Genomic DNA, 22239 nt, shown 5'->3' with positions numbered 1-22239 from the left:
TTATCCTGCCTGTTTGCTGCTGAAGACGGCTGCTAAGCCTCAGAAAAACGTGAAACTTTGCTGCGTGGCCTGAATTCGCCAAGCTACTGTGTTCTTTGTAGCGCTATTTGGAAGCGCCAGTGCTTCTTCAACATTTGTAGCGCTATCTGTCAGCGCTTGTGAATCACTGCTCGCGTTTCCCGCTTCGCGGGAAACACTCGCTGTCAAGGGCTTGCTGGCCGGCTTGGAGGACACGGAACATCAACGCCCACAAGCCAGTTGGGCTCAGAGAACCTCCCTGCCACTCCCCCCTCAGCTGGAACAAATTGCGCTGAGGCAGCGCTGAAGTGTGGAATTATCCTGCCTGTTTGCTGCTGAAGACGGCTGCTAAGCCTCAGAAAAACGTGAAACTTTGCTGCGTGGCCTGAACTCGCCAGCTACTGTGTTCTTTGTAGCGCTATTTGGAAGCGCCAGTGCTTCTTCAACATTTGTAGCGCTATCTGTCAGCGCTTGTGAATCACTGCTCGCGTTTCCCGCTTCGCGGGAAACACTCGCTGTCAAGGGCTTGCTGGCCGGCTTGGAGGACACGGAACATCAACGCCCACAAGCCAGTTGGGCTCAGAGAACCTCCCTGCCACGCCCCCCTCAGCTGGAACAAATTGCGCTGAGGCAGCGCTGAAGTGTGGAATTATCCTGCCTGTTTGCTGCTGAAGACGGCTGCTAAGCCTCAGAAAAACGTGAAACTTTGCTGCGTGGCCTGAACTCGCCAAGCTACTGTGTTCTTTGTAGCGCTATTTGGAAGCGCCAGTGCTTCTTCAACATTTGTAGCGCTATCTGTCAGCGCTTGTGAATCACTGCTCGCGTTTCCCGCTTCGCGGGAAACACTCGCTGTCAAGGGCTTGCTGGCCGGCTTGGAGGACACGGAACATCAACGCCCACAAGCCAGTTGGGCTCAGAGAACCTCCCTGCCACGCCCCCCTCAGCTGGAACAAATTGCGCTGAGGTAACGCGCATCGCGGGACGCGCGCGGGCGTCGCCGGGCTAAGCCCGGGCAAAGGGCGGGCCCTCTGTGGCCGAGGTAGGCTGGGCTGGGCCCTGGTATCTTGACTGTTCAGTCGTAAGCTTATAGATACTAGTCCGAGTTATCATATTCCAAGGTAATGCTAATACGCCGATAGAAATATAGCCACGAAGTATTTGAACTGTTAGTTTCTCTCCCATTTCACTTCTTGTATATTTATATTATTTTTAAACAGTGTTTTTATAAGACTGGGAGTTTTATTGTAGGCTCTGTTATTATTTACGGTACTATGGAAGCTAAGACATTACGGTCCGGGAAGGTTGTAATGGAAAATCACGGTACAATAGCCGGTCCGAGTCATTTGAGGAAAAAACAATCTAACAGTGTCATCATGAAAGGTCAGATGCAATTAAAACAAATTTGGGAGAAAAGCTTGAATAAATCCCTTGAAGTTTCCAGGAAATCTGATAGTGATCAATTACAGCAATTAAATCCCTGCGCTAATAAGGAAGAAGGTAATGAGGTGGCCCCTATGGTGGAAATGAAAAGGTCACTAAGTCAGTCTAGTGTGGCAGACCTGCCAACATGTCTTGAACATGTGGCTGTTGTTGATACACTGTTAATATCGCAATCTTTGAGACATGATACTCTTAAGGGGAATGATACTCTGGAAGAAGATAAGGGTGATGTCTCTATAGCTACCAGTATTGACTTTGAACTCTGCGGAAGATATGTGGATAAGATATCTTTACCTCCCCTAGTAGTTAATAAAACGACCAGTGGAGAAATACCATCTGGTCTGCTATTATATAGCAGTACCCCCTCCATTAAATCCACAGATAATTCTTCTCCGCTGATTGATGTACAATCCCCTCATTTTAATCTATCGGGGATTTGTCCCCTCACATCTTCAAGTTATCCAAAAAATGATAAACCCATCTCTGAGTCTCTCATAGCCCTTGAGCAAATTCTGTCTTCCATACTACTTTTAATGGGTAAATTTGCTGTAAATTCTGATTGTATTTTATCTTCAGTTACTGAAATACTGCAGGCATTGTTGGCACAAAATGTGAAAAATGTTGAAAATGAATCTAAGCCTCTTGTTTCTCCTGCTAATCCTGCGCTTGCTGTGCATCAAGAGGTTGATTGCTCTACTGAAGTGAAGGGAATTGCCCCTTTGGGATTACCTATAGAGGCGGAGATTCATAAGTCCCCTAATCTATGCATCTCATCTGTCCTGCCCCAGAGAACGGAACCATCGCTAGTTGAGCAGGAAGAGAATGTGAGTGAAGTACGTCAAACGGGGGGCCATGATCTTTTTCCCATTTTTGTACATGATAAAAAGGAGCTAGAAGTTTTCTTGGGGTCTCCTCGAGCTGCCAAAATGAAAACAAGAGGAAAAAAGGGGAAGCCCATACGTAAACATAAAAAGAAAAGACCTAGACAAATTATTTTTCCAAAACATATAATAACTGAAACGCCTGCTCCTATAGAAAGAGGGTATTGCCCACCTTCCGATATTCCGGATAAGGTAGATGTGGAAGGTATCTTAAATGATTCCAATGATACCCCAGTTGAAGTAACTACGAATAGGGTGGTTTCTGGATCAGTAATTGAGGCCCCAGTTGAAGGAACTTCGAATAGGATGGTTTCTGGATCTGTAATTGATGCCCCTGTTCCCCACCCTATAAGTGTGGATGTCAAACATTCTCCGATAGTAACAAGAGTATTTAATCCAATAGCTCCTATTTTTCTGCCTCAGACAGATGTAGCTAGGAACGTAATACATCAGTCAGCAAAAAGTACTATTTCATATGTGGATACTTTGTCATTAGATTTTCTTCCATTACTTGATTCTGATTTAAGAATGAACATATCTTGGCTACTTAGCTGCTTTAAGGAAATTGAAAGCTTAAAGTTGGTCTTAACAAACGATATTGATTTAGTTCTCCCAATAAGATCCATAAATGGCCAACGAATAAGGGTAAAGTTTTACTCTAAAATAATTGCTAATCTAGTCCTTCAACAAGCAGAAGCCTTTCAGCGTAGAGGAATTGACGTGCTACCTTTTGTTAATAAAAACTTGTGTCTTTCTCTTACTGAAAGAAATACAAAGTTGACCTCTGGACAGGATGATTTTCCGATATGTAATAATGACCTAAAAATTTGGCTCTCCAGAGGCAAACGTATGGTTTCTCAGGTCTTTCCCCTATCTGGTAGCACCGATAACCCTCTAGCTGAAGACGCTTCGATGTGGAACTGGTTACCGGGAGTTCTCTCAAACACCACCTCGAGAAACCCACGACCATCTTCACATCTTTAACCAGTGTTTAAAAATTGTTTCTTGGAATGCTGCTGGCTTGTCTAATTGCCCGGAGAAATTTGATTATCTTCTTTCTCTGAATGCGGATGTGTATTGTATCCAAGAAACATGGTGTGATACTCTCCCTTATGGAGGGAATGACTACTTCATCCTAGAAGCCGCTGCAACGCCATCTAAAAGGGGCCATGCTAAAGGTGGAATTGCTTGTCTGTTATCCAATACAATACAATGGCAATTCTCACATCACAAGGATGAGAGTAATCTATTCCAATCCATAACCATCTCTAACCTGGATCCCGTTGTTCAACGGTCTTCGTTTATAATATTAAATGCCTACATTCCTCCCGAAGATAATTTTACGTCAGTTTTAAAACGTATGTTTTCCCACATAAAGCAGTTATTAGAGGTGGATGACCCCCCGCACTTATTACTGGTGGGGGACTTAAATTGTAAAGTGTCCAATACTTCCTTAGACATGTTTAGAAACAAAGTAAAAGAAGAAGTATTTAATATTCCCCAAGCTCTCTTGCCTAATAAAATAAAAACGAACAAAAGGGGCAAGATTCTTCTCGGGGAGCTCAGTGCCGTGGAGGGAATTATCCTAAATGGCAGAATGCCTTCTGATTCCCCGGCAAATTATACACATGGTTCTACTAGGGGAGAATCTATTTTGGACTACGCAATAACAGACTTTGACACGTTCTCTTGTTTTAAAGACTTGGTAATCACTCATACTCCTTTGAGTGACCACAAAATTATTAAATTAACTGTCTCATTATTACCCCCTGAAGCTGACCGCTGGTCCCTAAAGAACAAAGGCTTTTCTATTAATCGCCACTCTGGTAGATGTTACTGGGGATCCAGTCATAATAAGGATGTACAAAACATCCTCATTCAATTCATAAATGAACTCGATTCTTGGCAAGGTAGGGAATTCATGTTCCTGGAAACGCTCATCCAGAAAGTAACTGAAATGGCCAGGAGTAAAGGAAAGTATAAAAAGAAATATTTTTCTCCTAGTCTTTTATTAAGGTTAAATAAAGAGATCAATAAACTTGTTAGGATGCAATACCTTAATAGATCAGGGGAGATTGGGTTACAGTTAGCTCTGTTAAAGAGAAGGAGGGTGAGATTGAGAGCCAAGTTAAAAAGAGACAAAGAAGATACTTTATGGATCAATCTAAGAGAGGCATCCACTTGTAAAAACTCTAGACATTTTTGGTCCATAATAAGACAAGGATGTGGATCTGTAAAAACGTCCACTCCTACTGTTATTACTGAAGATGTCTGGACCCAATTTGTGATCACCTTATATGCGTCCAATGATGCAGGGGGTGACGCATGGGTTCCAGACCGTAATATCGATTCTAAAATGGAACTCCCCACTGAGTATTCCATAGCTACCGCAATCAAGAGCATGCGCTCTTCCGGGGCTATGGGACCGGACGAATTGCCAATGTCTATAATCAAGCAAGACGTAACCACTTGGAGCAGGATTCTTCTTCCAGTGTTTCAGGCGTGTTTCAAAACTCGAACAGTTCCCGACTCTTGGCGGGGAAGTATCCTGATTCCAATTTTTAAAAAAGGAGACCGTGATAATCCCTCTAATTATCGCCTAATTGCTCTATTAGATGCAATAGGGAAAATTTTTGCTAAACTTTTACTAGTATTAATAACAGAGTGGGCATTTTTAAATAATATTATACCTAGGGAACAGACAGGCTTTCGAAAAGAGAATGGAACTCTAGATAACCTAACTATGCTACAGGTAATCGTAGACAAATATGTTCGTGTTCGTGGTGGGGGCATATATGCAGCATTTATAGATTTCTCTGCAGCGTTCGACAGGGTCGACCGACCGACGCTGTGGAGAAAACTGGCGGCATTGGGTATGCCGGGATACTTATTGGACTTAGTTAAGTCCCTACATTTGAATACATGGTGTAGGGTGTTACAAGGCGGAGAAAGGGGTCTCTCTCAAGCGATCCCCTCCCGAAATGGTTTAAAACAAGGATGTATATTGGCACCAACACTGTTTTCCCTGTATATGGCCGATTTGCCAACTGCTGTTGCAGATTGTGAGGGACTAGCCCCAGTAATTGGAGGGACTGCTATATCTATTCTAATGTATGCAGATGACATACTAGTTTTAGATCTGACCCCGAAAGGTCTAGCTAATCGTCTTCATACATTGAATGAATTCGCGGATACACACTATATGAAAATTAATAGCTCAAAAAGCAAGATCATGTGCATCTCTGGCAAGAAGAAGTGCAGATCTAGGAGCTTTAATTGGACATTAAGCGGAGAAAAACTTGAGGTAGTTAACTCCTATACGTTTCTGGGCAAAATAATATCTTCTAACCTTAGTGAGAAGCCCCATATCGAAAATAACTCTAGAAAAGCAATGGCCCATGGTAGGGGACTATGTTCCTTGTATAATGCGACGGGGAAGAGGCACTTCTCCTTATGTTTGGAGGTATTTCGAGCGAAGATTCCTGCTACCCTCCTTTATGGAATGGAATTGGTGGATATAAATCAATGGGATTTTATGCAAAAAACGGAGGGAAAGGTATTAAGGAAAATCTCCTCATTTAATTCAGCCTGCTCCACATCATCTTGCAGGCTGGAATTCGGACTGCGAAGCTGCTGGGCTCAAGGGCTGGCTGCTCTTGTAAGGTGGGTAGCATGCCTGGCCAGAGGTAAACCAGGAACCCTACGTGAAATCTTAAAAAAGGAACTTTTAGGTAACTTTAATGAGTTCTCGCAGCTGGTAAAAAATTTCAGAAAAGCTGTTTTACTACTGGAACTGGATGAAAGTATGTTATTTTCTCTTTCTCCATCAGAGTTAAAGTTAAAGTTAAAAAGTAGGTCCTGGGAACTATGTTATAAGCGGGATATACTTGCCCAACAGAAGTATAAAGAAAGGGAAGCCCTGGTCTTAACCTATACACCTAAACAAGCACAACAATACTTAACGTGGAATATTCCGCATGGTGTCCGTAGGATATGGTACCTTTTATGTCATAATTTGCTTCCACTTAATACACTCCTCGCAAAATGGTATGGAGTGTCTCCCTTATGCAATTTATGTAATAATGCTGCTCAAGACCTTAACCATGTATTGTTTATTTGCCCGATATTACGCCAATTGCGCAAAAAATGGATAAAACCAATTTGTCTACAATTGGGAATTATGAATATAAAAATGTTTTTCCATGCTCTGTATTGCCCCCCTAACGAAATGTTCTGTTCCAGAATATTTAAATATTTTAAAGAATTTTTAGACATATATTAATGTGATTTTGGGAGATGTTGATGAGTGCATTATTTGTTTACAACAAGTGGTTATTTCTGTTGCTGTATGTAATTTGTGTTTATTTCGTTATGATAATATGTATGTTATTTTATGTGGCCCTCAATGAGAGCCAAATCATAATAAACTTTAAACTTTGAAACTTTGAACTACTTATTTTATCCCGGCATTCATACCCTGTTGGAAAGTCAACATTCATTTCCCTTTCAGAAAATCCTGGAATTCATCTCATGCAGCGATCCCAGTATCAATTCACTGATGGGATCCTACCATCTATCCACTAGTGGGATCGCATTTTTTTTTATTTCTGACGAAATGCCATCATTTATCCTCTGACTAAATCTCCCCATTCTTAACCTGATGAGATCTGAGCACTATGTCCTTATTTATGATAACTAGTTCCTCATGTTTGTGCTTCAGATAGTTTTAATGTTAGAGTACTGCTATGCCCCTGTTTGTTCCCTTTATGTAAATGTAAATGTAAATGTAAATGTATAGGCATTTATATAGCGCACTACTTACCCGGAGGGTCCCAAGGCGCTTCGACCGCTGCAAAACCCTTCCTGGCTTTCCTGAGAGATGGTCCCTTAATGGGTATCTCCAGGGTGAGACCAGGCATCCCCGGCGGTCTGGTGGGGCCGTTAGTGAAGATGAGGGAAGCTAATGCCCAGAGTTGCCGAGTGTGATCGCTGATCAGAGTGGGCACCGAGGCGAGAGAATTATCGAGTCCGCTGACCCTGGTCCATAAACCTGCCGCGCCGGGAATCGAACCCTGGTTCCGGGCGGTCCTCTGCTCTCGGGTCTGCCGCCTCTAACCAGTGAGCCACACTACTTCAGAAGTTCAATTTAGGGTTTAATTGGCTTTTTAGCCATATACACCATGTATATTCCTTTGATCTGAATGCATAACTCACTACAGACCAGTACAGAGAAAGTGGAGTGATAAAAAGATTTTGTTCTTGGTGCAAAATAATTTGTTTTTGCAGAGTTGCTTTTTTATCTATGTCTCTGAAACCACATCCTCCTCCTACTGCTGTTTTATTTGCACCAGGGCAGTTTTTGTTGAATCTCATTGTGCCCTGGGTAGTTGTTGGTACCTTCTTATATTCTTTTGCATGCTTTCATATCATTGCGAAGACATGCAACAGCCACAGAGATCATTGTCTAGATCAAGGGGCTTCTTCTTGGTGGAGATATAAGATGCTTGTTTAAACACTAGTGAACATAACTGAGAAATTCTGGGTAGGAGTGGTTGAAGTTCTACGTGTCAGGGTCAATGTGCAGTTTCAAGACATTTAATTTTCATATTTGGTTTCAGATCTGTGCAACACTCTGCTCACTGGCCCAACCGGCACCCTGATGTCACCCAATAACCATTCCTCGCACCCTAACAACGTCAACTGTGTCTACCTGATCCGAGTGCCTTCTGATAGTGATAAGGTAATGAAGTCAGAACAGTTTTCTTCCTGCAAGAGACCTAGCTGTCGGGGGGGTGCTTAGAGTAGTTCACTGGGTCAGTACCTGCAGGATTAACAGGTGGCAGAGGCAGCTGCTGTGGCAGGTCACTATGGTTACAGTAGTCCATTAGCTGGGAGGAGAAGAATCTGTCCTTGGAATGTTCTCTCCAATGATGTTAGTACTATAACCACAGAGCTTCAGAGAACCAATCAGAAGACATTCTTGAAACCTACAATAGTGCTGCCACTGCAGAGTAGATGGAATTAAGTTTAAAGAGTGGGTTTACAAGGCGCAACTAAATTAGACTTTAATCAAGTTTAAATTGGGCTTCAAAGAAATGTCACATGGGAGCAGTAAACCAAGGTGAGAGGGAATCCCAGAGGAGTTCCCTCAAGTATATGGACATTTGTGGATTCTTGCCGCTTTTGATATGGTACCAAGAGCAAAACTGTGGGAAGTCCTAGAAAACATGGGAGTGCCAGCCCCTCTTCTTAACATTCTAATCAGACTTCATGCTAATACTCCAGCATAAGTAAGGTGGGGTGAAATGGGGCCCTAACAGAAGTGATCCACATTGATAAAGGAGTTAGGCAGGGGTGCGTATTAGCACCCACCCTGTTCACCCTGTTCATTACCGACGTCATTGGACATCATTAGACGTTTTAGCAGGGATGGTTGTGATGCTCCAAAAATAGGAGGGCAATGGCCACTGCTCTCCTATTTGCGGATGATACTCTACTCATATCTAAGACACCGCAGAGGCTCCAGCTGCTGCTGGAGGATTTTCCGGAATTCTCTTCGGAACGGGGCTTGGAGCTAAAACAGCTCCAAAACAAAATGCATGCTTTTTTCATCTAACTTGAAGACGAAATGTAAGAAACATCTGTATGTGGCAGTAAATCGCTAGAATCAGTGACAGAGTTTGATTATCTGGGTATTTATCTCACCCAGATCATGATTTGGGTCCCACAATTGGTCAAAGCTCAGTTAACCCAGACATATCAAACGGCAAGCATTGTGAAAATTCATAAGAGAACCACATCTAGAAAGCTGGCCCAAGCATTATAAATCTACAACACTAAAACCCTAGGCGCGACCTTATATAGTGCAGAGCTCTGGGGTTGTTCTAACTGTAATCATTTCCTAATCATTGAACAGAATTTTTTTAGATTTCTAGCGATCCTTCAGGTGTCTACTCCGATGAGTCCTCTTTATTTACATCTTGGCCAAAAGAGGGCCTCACATAAAATTGGCCTGCGGATACTCATGTTCTGGCACCGGTTGTGGACCACTGCAGCTCTCGCCTCTTACAGGGTGGGTCTCTATGAGCTAATGGCAGTAACTTGTGTGAAAAAAAATAGAATTATATATATATATATATATATTGAAAAAAGGTCCTGAACCGCTGATTCTAAAGCGGCACTAAGCAGGTACCGACCTCTTCCCCAGAAATAGAACGTTCAATAACGGGCCATTAAACACGATGAGGTGCAAGCAGTCATAAATTATTTATTTGTGCAAATTGCGGGCAGCTGCCCTCCCTGACGCGTTTCGCTCCGTCAAGCGGAGCTTGATCACATGACGCGCCACTGTAGGTTGTGCCATTTTATGTGAAATAAAAGCCAATCAGCTTCAGAAAAAAGACTGAGAGGTTAAAAATCAAGTGCAAATAAAACATAAACCATGTACAGACTATGAGTGGTTAAAGAAAACTACAATAACACAAAGGCAAAAGTAGAGCTGTTCACATGAGGCTCAAATAGAAGTTCAAGCAATACGAAAACTCAGTCAATCGTATTGTTTTGGAAAATTATTGCCAGTACTAGAAATCACAACTTGATCAATTAGTTCAATTAATAGATTACAATTCTTTTGCTACTAGATAGAGAACAGCAACAACAGTTCATATGCTGATGCTGTCCAAATACGGCAAATACCTCTAAAAAAAAAAGCTTCAAATGTTAAAAGAGTTACTCCAAGTGGATGTACTATGCCGCAAATTTGTTCAACAAATCATAGTCTCAACCACCTCAATGACATTCAATATCGATATAAATATTAAATATGATTCATGAAATTCATCTGTACATGGCAGCATATAGTGAAAAGTAAACAAAAACAGAAAAATAAATAGTTGTTAAACAGGGCACTAAAACAGTTTAGCAGAGGCCCCCTGTAGATAACCTGGCAAAAATGTCCGACCAAATAAAGCTTGATATCTCTCCTTGTATCTTCTTAAGGGCTGCTTTATTAAACTCCAACGGAATCATATTAAAAAGATATGTGAATTTGGGGATGATGGTCATTTTGACTGCGTTTGATTTGCCCAAAAAGTTTAGTGGTAGACCGGACCATATTTTAAGAAGTCTTCTCATTTCTTTTACTACTATGTTTAAGTTTAGTTGTGGAATTTTATTCAAATCTTTAGTTAGGGTGATCCCTAAGTATCTTATTTTTTCCTTTGAGAAAGCTGGTTTTGTGGTACTATTCCAGCTCATTGCCTCTGTCTTGCTGACATTTATCAAGTAGCCTGAAACCTTGCCAAAGTTATTCATTGTTTCTTTAATTGCTAATTCTGAGTTATTGTAATTGTCCGTGAACACCATAAGGTCATCTGCATATAATGCCACTTTCTTTGTCCATTTTTGATATTTGAAAGGTGTTATTTGGGTATGATTTCTGATCGAGCAAGCCAAAGGTTCAATATATAAATTGAAAAGAAATGGAGACAAGGGGCAACCTTGCCTCGTGCCCCTCTGAATAGTGATATTACTTGTCAAACTCCCATTCACTATTATTTTTGCTCTAGGGTTTGTGTAAATTTCCTTCACCATATGACCAAAATTACTTCCCAGGTTATTTTTCTCTATGATGTTATTTAAAAAAGACCAATTCACGCGATCAAAGGCTTTCGCCGCGTCATAAGTGATAATCGTGGGGGGTAACTGTTCTGATATGGCTACATCAATTGTCGCCAATAATTAATGCGTTATTTCTTGAATTTGTCTGCCGTTTATGAATCCCTTCTGATCCTGATCGACCAAATTCAGCATTAGCTTTGATAATCTTTTTGCTATTATGTTCATAAACAATTTGTAGTCGCAATTAAGTAATGATATTGGTCTGTAGGACTCACAAGACTTTGGATTTTTCCCTGGTTTTATTATAAGACTTATTGTGGCGTCGTTCCACGAATCAGGGATCTTTTCATGCTCCACATAAATCTTGTTCATAACCTTTGTCAAATGACCGATTAATGTCTCTTTTAAGGCTATGTAAAATTCATTGGGTAGGGCGTCAGGTCCTGCCGCTTTCCCCTTCTTTAAGCTACCTACGGCAGCTCTAACCTCCTCAGATGGTATATCACTATTTAAGAAAACAACTTCCTCTTCCATCAATTTTGGCATAGTTATTCCCTCTAGATATTTCTTAATGTTCTCAGTCGTTGAATTTGTATCTTCTTTGTATATTGTTGAGAAGAAGTCTGAAAATTCTTGTCTTATTGAGGCGTCGTCTTCACATAAGGCTGATTGATCTTTGGTATATACAGATAGTATAGTATTCCTAGTCTGGTCTGTTTTCAACTTCCAAGCTAGCATTTTCCCACAGCCTTCCCCATATTCGTGTTTAGCCAATTTACTGTTCTCCCATTTCTCTTGAACTATATTCTCCAAGTAATCTGTTAAAGCCTCTTTTAACTTACAAACCCTCTCAGTTAGTCTTTCTTTAGAAACCGATGATGGGCTGGCTCCCAGTTGTGTTTCTGCTTCCTTAATTTCTGCTTCCAGTTTTTTAATATCAGTTTTCCTTCGCTTATTTTTATGTGCTCCCAAACTGAGTAAATGTCCTCTTATTACTGCTTTATATGTGTCCCATATAATTGTTTTGGAGGATTCTTCGTCATTGTCTGCAAAATAATTAGTTGTGGTTTTTAGCAGTTGATCCACACTTTCTTCCGTTGTTAGGATTGATCGATCCATTGTCCATCTAGTTGGTGTTAGGCATTGTGTTAATGACAGTTTTAATTGGACTGCCGAGTGGTCCGATAGGTGTGCTGGTTGATGCTCAATACTTTTAACCCTATCTCGAAGTGAATTACTTATTAAAAAGAAATCTATTCTAGATTTATGTCCTAGTTTTTTATTATGGAAAGTAAACGGATATATTTTTTCACCTTTTTGCATCCACATATCAACCAAGTTCAGATCTTTTTTGTATATCCCCAGCCATTCCCTCATCTTTGGTGAATTCCTTTGTTTAGAAGGAGGTTGCCTGTCTACGGTCGGGTCCAATATAATGTTATAGTCTCCTCCTACAATTATTGGGGCAGTGGATGTCAGTAGTTCTGAATATAATTTCTTGAGTGCAGCCGGGTCATCAATGTTTGGGCCATAATACCCTGCAATCATAAATGTGGAACCCTCTATCCTCATTTTAGCCATTGCCCATCTTCCCTTTCTATCTACCTCTTACGATTCCAATTTAGCATTCAGAATTGCATGGAATAAACTCAGGAGAAGGAAGGAACAAGGGGGCATTGCAAGCACTGATATTTTTGAATATTGTAGAGCTTTTCAGTTCAAAAACTTTAGAACGCTGCTAATGAAGCATGGTAAATTCCCAAATTTTCTGCAGCATCTTACAAATGGGGAAGACTATTTCCTTTTCAAATTTGGCCATCCCAAATTTTTTAAGAAAGTAAAATTGAAGCTGCTAAATAATGCGGTCAAACTATGGGCCCAGATTAGAAACATCTTGAAGATCCCATATCATAGTAATATGGCCCCAATTTGGGATTCACCTGGAACACCAGAATGCCTCAAAGATGCATTATCTAGTGTACTTAGACAATTAGGTTTTGAAAAGTGGGGACAACTTCTATGTGAAAATGATTTAATATCATGGGAACATCTACACACAATAACGGAAGGGAAAGTATTGAAGTTCAAATATTATCAATTAAAGAGCTGGGCTAATACCATACCAAAAGGAATGACAGATACAGGAAATTTTGAAGAAGAAATGACAAAGGAATCTATAATAAAAAAAGAGATATCAAAATGGTATTGGGCGTTAATTGAAGCTGGAGAAGAAGACCAATCAATACCTGAAAAAATTTGGAGAAGAGAGCTTACTAACGAAGATATTGATTTAAATATGATTTGGAAAAAATCATCGGAAGTATGTTGGGCGTGTGTAAAACCTGCAGCCCTAAAAAGAAATCATCTGTTCTCAATACATAGAGCGTATTGGACTCCAAAGAGGCTATCAAGCTTTAAAGGCGCATCGATAAAAACTTGCAGTAAATGCGGCGAAGAAAAGGTAGATGACATCCATATGTTTCATCATTGCCAGGCACTTGCGCATTTTTGGCAAGAGATTGGTAAGACACTATCGGCACTAATGGGAATCCCAATAATTGTAAGTACACCTTTAATTATTTTTGGGATTAGTACAGATACCATCAGATTAAGTAAACTTCAGGAAAACTTAATGCTTGTGCTGATATTATTAGCACGAAGAGAGATCTGTATAAATTGGATAAAACCGGTACCTCCATTATATGAGGACTGGTTAAATTCTGTTATTAAAGTGTGTAGGTTGGATAGGAAAGGGAATAGTATAAAAAGAATGCAGTATTGGGAGATATGGGTAAACTTCTTTACTCCTGAGTGACAACTTGGTTTGTGCCTGACCTTTTTCTTCTTTTCCGTTTATTTTTGTCTTTCTTTTTTTTTCTTTTTTCCTTTTTTTTTTTTTTTTGTTTACCAATGATTAAAGCGGAGACAATAATTTTCTGGCAGGATTGGATTTCTGCCGAGTAGCTCTAGGGCTAGCTCATCCTAGAACGTTGGAATTATTGTGTTGGATAAAGGTAAAGAGGAGAATATTGACAGGTTCTAAGTAACAGCTGGGAAACTCCCCCTGGGATTTTCAACAGAAATCCGGGGCAGTGAAGGTATACAATACGGAAAGACCGTCAATTCCCCCGAATACCTTCTTATCCACTTTCTTTTCGCAATATGAGGTTAAAAAAAAAAAAAAATGTCATACATTGTCCACACAATTTGTGCATCAAAGTTAATTTACAATGCAGTAGCCGCTAATTTACAAAAATTCAGAAGGAAAAACCAGCAAATCCACTTACAAGGATATTATAGTTTGAAGTATCCAATATTTATAAAAAGTTATTAAGCCCTTCATTGATGTTTAATCCATTAGGGACTTGAGTATCTAATAATAAGATAAACTGTGTCTTCTTTTGCCTCAGTATTTTTTCCCGATCCCCACCTTGACTAGGGCTAGGGACAGAGCCTAAGACTGTGTACTCCAGATCTTTAAGCTGGTTGTTATGCATGGCTTTGAAGTGGCGTGCCACAGGATAATTGTTGTTTGAATTGACAATAGCACTATGTGCTGAAGAATACGCTTATTAACTGGGAGCTTCGTGCTTCCGATGTATTCTAGGTTGCACGTGCATCTGAGTTTATAGATCACGAATTCTGAGCGACAAGTTAAATACTCGCGAATTGGAATTCTTTTCTCGCTAAAAGCAGACTGATAGTAAGTTCCATTTTTAGCGAAGGTGCACGCACGGCACGAAGTACACTTAAGAAAGCCTAACTTCAACAACCATGGAGGTTTCAAATTATTTTCTGGCATAGATCTATCCAATGCGTCTTTCATGGATGGAGCACGTCTAAAAGTGATATTTGGCAATCTCTGTAGGATAGGTCTTAAGATGTTATCTGTGAGAATAATTGGCCATTCAGAATACAGGATGCGTCTAATCTTTCTTTCTTGGTTGCAGAAAGTTGTTATCAAATGGATAGGGTCTATTGTTGTAGGTTATGTTGTTATGGGCAACTTAGGCTGCAATAGTTCTTCTCTAGATTTAGTATTGACTTTTATTAAGGCCTGATCTAAACTATTAGAACCATAGCCACGTGCCAAGAATCTTAAATAAGACTCATTGAGACAGCTGGCTAAAATGTCGGTGTCACTACATATTTGTTTTATGCGGATGAATTCACCATAGGGAATGCTCTTAATGGTGTGAGCAGGGTGGGAGCTCCGAGCATGTAATATGGAGTTACCCGCTGTCACCTTCCGATGTAACTTGGGATGTAGTTTCCCTTCTTTAATAAAAAGAAAAACATCCAGGAACTCGGCCGAGTCCGTGGTAACAGTAGATGTGGATTTTAAATTGCGATCATTTTGATTCACATCCCCAACAAAAGCTTGAGCCTGTTCTTGCGAGCCACCCCAGACAATAAATACGTCATCGATAAACCTCCAGTAGTGTATTAAATACTGGCCCCACTGTGCGTGTGTGGTTCTGATCCCGTGTTCCTCCCACCAGCCAACATGTAAACATGAATAGCTGGGGGAGAAACACAAACCCATTACCACACCACGCTGTGATGATAAATGACGTTTTGAAACTGAAAGTAATTATTATACAAACATATTTCAATCATCTGGAGGAGCATGGTATTATGGCCTCTAAAAACTGCTTCCCTTTGATCAAGAAATTATTTAGTGGCTTCCATCCCTTGTTGGTGATGGATACTAGTATATAGTGACTCTATGTCCATAACCACAAAGCAATAGTTTGAGCACCACTTGATTTGTTCAACTTTCAGCAAGAAATCCGTGGTGTCAAGACAAGGTTTTTCTAGTATTAATCAAGATGTATGTTGTTCGACTTATATTGCTGTGATTGTAATTAGGCTGGAATGTCTACTTATAATGTTTTGGCCTATTTTTCTCTTAAAAGAATGTCGTTTTAAAAAATATCTAATTGTTTTTTATCTAGGTAAAAAGTAATTAAGTTCGTAATTGTAAATAATGATGTAATTTTTACAATCATGCTGCTATTATAGTGAACTCTTCTCTTTTGCACAAAAACTGACGCACTTTGACTGATCTATCTTGCTGTGACTGTAAATAGGATGTGACCGTATATATATAATGAAATGTCTTATTTGTATTGTGTGTTTGTAATTGTCTTGCCTTATGGTGTACTTTTTTGATCCTCAGAGATCGAAATAAAGTATTTTTGATTGATTGATTGATTGGTAAGGGTTAAATTATTAATGAAAAGTGTAGCAGGACAGAATACTGGGATGATCAGAGACAGGTATTATCCCCTGAGTGTATTGGACAAGAGTATCGAATTTTAAATATTGTGCCACAAAAAAATCATAGTCAATATAGCAGCTACCAAAATATGGTTATGGTCAATATATGTACAGGTAAGTATCGACTTACTATACTTAATTTCACATTTATCTTGATAAGATATAGATATATGGCTTCAGGTAGGATGATGCGGAGAGTAGTAAATCTATACTTAGCTATACATACTCAGGATGTTGCAATAGTTAATATTCTGGCTAAAATGTTTTTGTACGTGATATTTCTCTGCTCTATATTCTAATGTTGAACCCTTGCACAAAGCATGAGGTTCCCTTCCCAGTGTGGGACTCGTTTGTGAGATTTACTCTGAAGGGCGGCAGCCTTCTTCTTTTCATTAGTCTGCTGTTGGGCATCACCCACATTCAAAGGTAGGACACAGGTTATTGATAATCCAGAGGCAGTGCATGAGAGGTCTAGGGCCTACACTAATGAGGAGCCAACTTTACCATGTGTCTCCAAGCTTACACAAGCTTAACTTCCCGGTAACTCCTTTAAGTACGTGGTCTTGGTGGAAAACCGCAGCTTAGCATAGGCAATCAAGAATCCATATTTACGAGTGGTTTGCACCATCTTTGCACCACGCAACATGGCACATGCACAACGCAATCCTCTATGACAGATTCATGAAGCCACGCTCAGCCACTTTGTGTGGCTCTGAGTGTCTTCATGAATCTGGAGTAACACAGTGCAGCGCACATTGCTGTGATGCCTCACTCTTCCCTGAGTAGACATTCCATGGACCTTGCGGTGGGTGTTCCCGTGCAACTCCCATTGATGTTGACGCATTCCCAGATTTACAAGGACTTTTAGACCTCAGAATGCACCAAAATGGAACACCTCCCCAGGGAAGGCATAACGTGGAGAAATATCTCTACTCCTCCTCGGTTATTCCTCGTTCTATGTCGGCTGTATTCCATAGCACACATTAAAAGTGGAAAAAGCCTCTCAGGATTGTTTTTGTGCAGGAAGGCACCCCTGCCTGTGCTGACACTAGGCTGCCAAAATGGTTCCATCACAGGGGAAGAGGGCAGGAATTTGCCGAATTGGATGAATACGGCTCATTGCTGCCCTCTCCCTGTGATGCAGGGCAGTGCAACAACATGACTTGAGGCGCTGCCCAGTGCACAATTTTCATAGACATGCCCCTAGGTTGTAAATTCTTCATAAGATGTACCTGAGCTTTAGCAAAGGTTTTGTTACAAGCAGAGTCACCATGAGAGTCAGGAGGTGCAGGGACAACATAAGGGTGTCATGTCTCTGAACACACAACTGAAGTGGTGGAAGGTGCTGAAAGAGGCCGTAAAGAGAAGCTGTCACTGAATGTAAGAGTCGAGGTGAAGTGGTGCAGGTATTGTCCAAGAAGGAATGCAAAGTCACCGACTGAGTCTAACATGCGGATAACTTAAAAAAACTGAAAATAAGGTCGTTTTAAAAGAAATGATGGATTGAGAGCTCTAGACACTCCGAAGGTCGCTTGTCTAATTTACTGCTCTTTCTTCTAGATTCTTCTGCAGTTTGACGCCTTTGATCTCCAATCATCTCCAAACTGCGCCTCTGACTACCTCACAATTTATGATGGCAACAATAAGACAGCCCCAGTCTTACTCAGCAAAGCATGTGGGACCGGAGAGCTCCAGCCATTCACCTCTTCTGGAAATGAGATGTTGCTGGAGTTTGTGATGGACAGCTCTATCACAGCCAATGGGTTCAAGGCTTCCTACAGCAGTGGTACGGTCCTTGGTGTCAGGCTGCTCTCATACAGGGAGGAGGAATGTAGAGGTCTCTTACAGCAATGGTATGGTCCTTAGTGTCGGAACACTCTGCTTCAGTGTAGGGTAGTCGCAAAGGCCTCTTATAGCAATGGTATGGTACTTGGTGTCGGGTGCTATCAGTCAGTGGAGGGAGGTCGCAAAGGCCTCCTACAACAATGGTACAGTCCTTGATGGTGGGGCGGTCTCTGTAATGAGAGGGAGGTAGCATTGAGTTCTATAGCAATATGAAGGTCCTTTGTGTCAGAGCACTCTCAGTCAAGGGAGTGTATTTTAAGGCCTTCTCCCATACCAGCAATGGTATGGCCCTTGGTGTTGGGTCCTCTCAGACCGAGGAGGTGGGATGGCAAGGTCTCCATCAGCTATGGTGAGGCTTTTGGTGTCAGGCCACTCTCAGTTAAGGAAGTGGGTTGTAAAGGCCTCTAAAGGCAATGGTACGGTCCTTGGTATCAGGCCGCTCTGAGACAGAGGAGGTGGGACGTCAAGGCTTCCTACTGCAATGGTATGGTCCTTGGTGATGGGGCTCTTTAAGTCAGGGGAGGAAGGTCGCAAAGTCCATCTATAGCAATAGTACGGTGCTTCCTGTCCGCACGCTCTCAGAAAGGGAGTGGGTTGTAAAGGCCTCCTCAACATTGGTATGGCCCTTGGTGTCGGGTGCACTCAGACAGAGGAGGTGGGAGGGATATAGCTCTTACAGCAATGGTACAGTCCTCAGTGTTGGTCGCTGTCAGTCGGGGAGGGAGGTCGCAAAGGCATCCTATGGCAATGGGATGGTCCTTGGTGTTGGGGCACTCTCGGTCAGGAGAGGGAGATCGCAAAGACCTCCTACATCAATGCTACGGTCCTAGATGTCAGGCCACTCTCAGACGGGAGAGAGAGGACGCAAAGGCCTCTTGTTGGGACCCAGTGACCTGTGCTCCCAGGATCTCTTGGCATGTTGGCTTAAGGTTTACTGCAGAAAGTGCTTGTCTCTCAGAATCAATCGAGGTCTAACCACGGAATACAAGGAGATGTTGTGGGCCCACTAGACTGACAAAATCCCATTGAGTCTGGGTAAGGGGTGGAGTGGTACAAGAATTAGTGGTGCTTTGTTTCTGATCTCGCGGCCTGTGGAATCTTACCCACTGATGATCGGGGTTGGCAAAGCTCACACTGTGCACAAAATATATGGGCACACAAACAGTAAGTGACGTGGGAGAATACCAACAAGGATCTCTGATCGAAGGGGTCCTCTAGATGCAGAACAGCTCCCTTGACATGAGCTCTATTATTCCCTATCCTGACAGAAAATGCTTACTCTCTGACTGGGACCCCAAGACTTTATGCAGCTGGTTCCCAGATGTGCACTAATATCTTCAATTACTTGCCATGGACCACTACTTTGGGGACACGTGAGCTGAGGTACAAACAGCATGCAGGGGGCCTCAGGCGGAACCTTACTCTTGGCTCTAATTTGGCACACAGTTGTTGTTGAAGGGCTGAAGCAGAGCTGTTCTTTTGTGTGTGCGTGGGGACATTGCAAACTTGTGTCCAGAACTCTATGCTGCAGAGTACTTAAGATTATGTTTTCCTTTATTTGACAGTAAATTGTGGTGGCACGTTCACCAGCTCTGCTGGCACCGTCTCATCCCCCTACTACCCCAATGATTACTATCCCAATATGGACTGTGGTTTCTACCTCGTGGCTCCAGCTGGATACAAGGTAAGTGCCACAGCTACCCAATGTACTGACAATAAGAACGTAATAAGAGCACACGCAAGGTAGGCCCTGGAATTAGGAAGTTCCTCTTAGGTTTCGGCCTTTGACGGCGGTATGGCATCATGATTTTCCAGAACAGGGAATCAAAGACTTGTTTAAAAAAAATTCCTAGCTTGCCATTCCACTCAGGTGATTATATGTCACTTCTGGGTGATTAAGGTGTTTAGGCACTGAACTGTGTATATATAAGAGCTCTAGAACCCCCTGCTGGTGTAACAGTGATGGTAAATAAGGGCCAACGCATACTTCTCCTTCCTTATGTCGCACTGCGCCCTACTGGTAAGGTAGTAATGGTAAATAGGGGCCAACACATACTTCTGCTTCCTTATGTCACACTGCCTCCTGGTGGCAGGACAGTAATAGTAAATAGGAGCCACTGCATACATCTTCCATTGTCTCACATTGCCCCCTACTGGAATGATAGAGATGGCCAGAAACGACTGTCACATAGTTTTCTTCCTTATGGCACACTGTCTACTGCTGGCTTGACAGAGGTATCATTTAAGGGCTAACACATACTTCTTTATGCCTTGCAGGTCTCATTGACATTCACATCTTTTGCCGTTGAATCTTATCTTGAATGCGCCTATGACTCCTTGTCTATTTTCGATGGAGCCAAGACCACCTCCCCGCTTATTGGCAAATACTGCGGATCCAGCCTAGTCCCACCAGTGACCTCCACCGGGAGCTCCCTTCTGCTCCAGTTCCACAGTGATGAGTCAATGAATATGAAGGGATTCCAGGCCACCTACACCTTTGGTAAGTTTATCTACGGTAAAGTTATCCATTGGCTCTTCATCACTAAGGTTCATTAAGGAGGTGTTTGTTCTTATCTGAGAAGAAGTGTCAGAAGGCCTGTGTTGCACCCAGGCATTTGCTCTGTGCTTGGGGTTAGCCTGTACCCTCTGGATGCTGAGCCTGCTTGGATATACCAAGTTCTCTGTCAAGAATAAAACGTATACAAAGACCACTAAATGTCCCTGTAGTCCACCCTTTAACCACAGGGATCAATGGAAGATATTTATACAAACTGTACATGGAATGGATGCAAGTGTGTGACCCTAGTGCATTGGAAGGCCAAACCACTCACATGTCCACCAATACTCAAACAAAGTTCTAACACCTGATAACTTACATTGCATAAGTCCTCCTTGACTATCGCATGTGATGTCATTTAGTGCAGGATTGCGCAATTTAGATCAGGGAACAAGACTCTATAAATATGGGAGTTGGGGCAGAGAAACTATGATATGCAAGTGTAAATTGACGTTAAATATTCAGCATTCAAGGTCAGCATGTGGAGAATTGCTCGTGTCGGACCAATAAGCACCACTCGGTAAGTGAATGAGATTGGAGTGGTAGCACCAGAAAAGGATCAACAAACACATACATGTTTACTTTATAAAAAAATAACCTTCTTGAATTCCTGAGAGCTCTGAAATTGTTTCCACTTACTCCCTCCCGAAGTCAGTGTGTGGGGTTCATATACACTTTCAAACACAGCTTGGGCCACTGTTGGACCCTTTCACATCTCCAGATGATATCCATAACAAAGGTCTCTAGTGCCCATTAATAAATAGCCTCATCTCCCACCATCTAACCATGCTAGTAGTGACATATGTCAAGGGCACTAGTGACAATTAATCAGTAGCCTCTTCTCCCACCATCTAACTCTAGTGGTAGTGACATGCATCAAATGCACTAGTGGCAATTAATAACGAGCCTCATCTCCCATAGTACAATTTGATAGTAGATATGTGTTGAAGGACACAAGTGCCAATTAATAAATAGACTCATCCCACCATTGTAATATGGAATACAAAGGGGACCTGCATTTTACAGAGGGGGAGTCATGTTGTAAATTAGTGGGGTACTGCCTTAGGGAACTCTTAGTTCCCCATCTTAATGGAGGTGAACAGCTGCTGATTGACTGCTGGTGCAGCCTCTACTGACAGGAAGCCACCGGTCACTGGTCTCTGCCTTTGATGCATCAATAAACCCACTGGGCCTTATCCAAAGGAAAACAGCTCAGCATGGCACTGCAAGCAGTTTTGCTGCGCTACACTGAGTCACTTTCAAAGCACAGGGATGCGTCATATTTACAATATTATGTAACATCCCTGTGCTTTCCACTACACTGGCGCGTAATAGGCTGCCATGCACTAGCAGGGGAGTTAGGGGAGAAATTTTGTGTGGAAATGAACATCTTACTATACAAAATAATCACAAGAGGTGTTTTCCTATTTTCATGTGTGCTGCTGAAAGGAGCACACATAGAAAGAGGAAAAAACTAGAAGAAAATAAAATATTTCTCCTGGTTGCGCATCCCTATGCTAAGTTTACGATAGGTTGTAAATCTGGGAATGTGGTAGGAGCCGTGGGAACACCCACAGCAACACTCATGGCACTCCC

The 22239-nt window shown here is 41.8% G+C and overlaps 1 protein-coding gene across 1 annotated transcript in view; it reads left to right on the top strand.

The window, feature by feature from the left end:
• The window catches only part of LOC147663867 (embryonic protein UVS.2-like), a gene marked incomplete at its 3' end in the record, with an annotated part of 102407 nt that extends 81821 nt beyond the window's left edge, over positions 1–20586 (top strand). Inside the window, exons 9-12 of the mRNA XM_086950138.1 lie at positions 7958–8079; positions 17802–18027; positions 19652–19770; positions 20364–20586. Of these exons, the coding sequence (XP_086806264.1) occupies positions 7958–8079; positions 17802–18027; positions 19652–19770; positions 20364–20586 (690 nt within the window). The remainder of the gene's footprint in view (positions 1–7957; positions 8080–17801; positions 18028–19651; positions 19771–20363) is intronic.
• Between the last annotated feature and the right edge of the window lie 1653 nt (positions 20587–22239).

This window comes from Lissotriton vulgaris, unplaced genomic scaffold, assembly GCF_964263255.1.
Source record: "Lissotriton vulgaris unplaced genomic scaffold, aLisVul1.2 SCAFFOLD_613, whole genome shotgun sequence".
Classification (NCBI taxonomy): domain Eukaryota; kingdom Metazoa; phylum Chordata; class Amphibia; order Caudata; family Salamandridae; genus Lissotriton; species Lissotriton vulgaris.
This window is presented reverse-complemented; position numbering and strand designations above follow the sequence as displayed.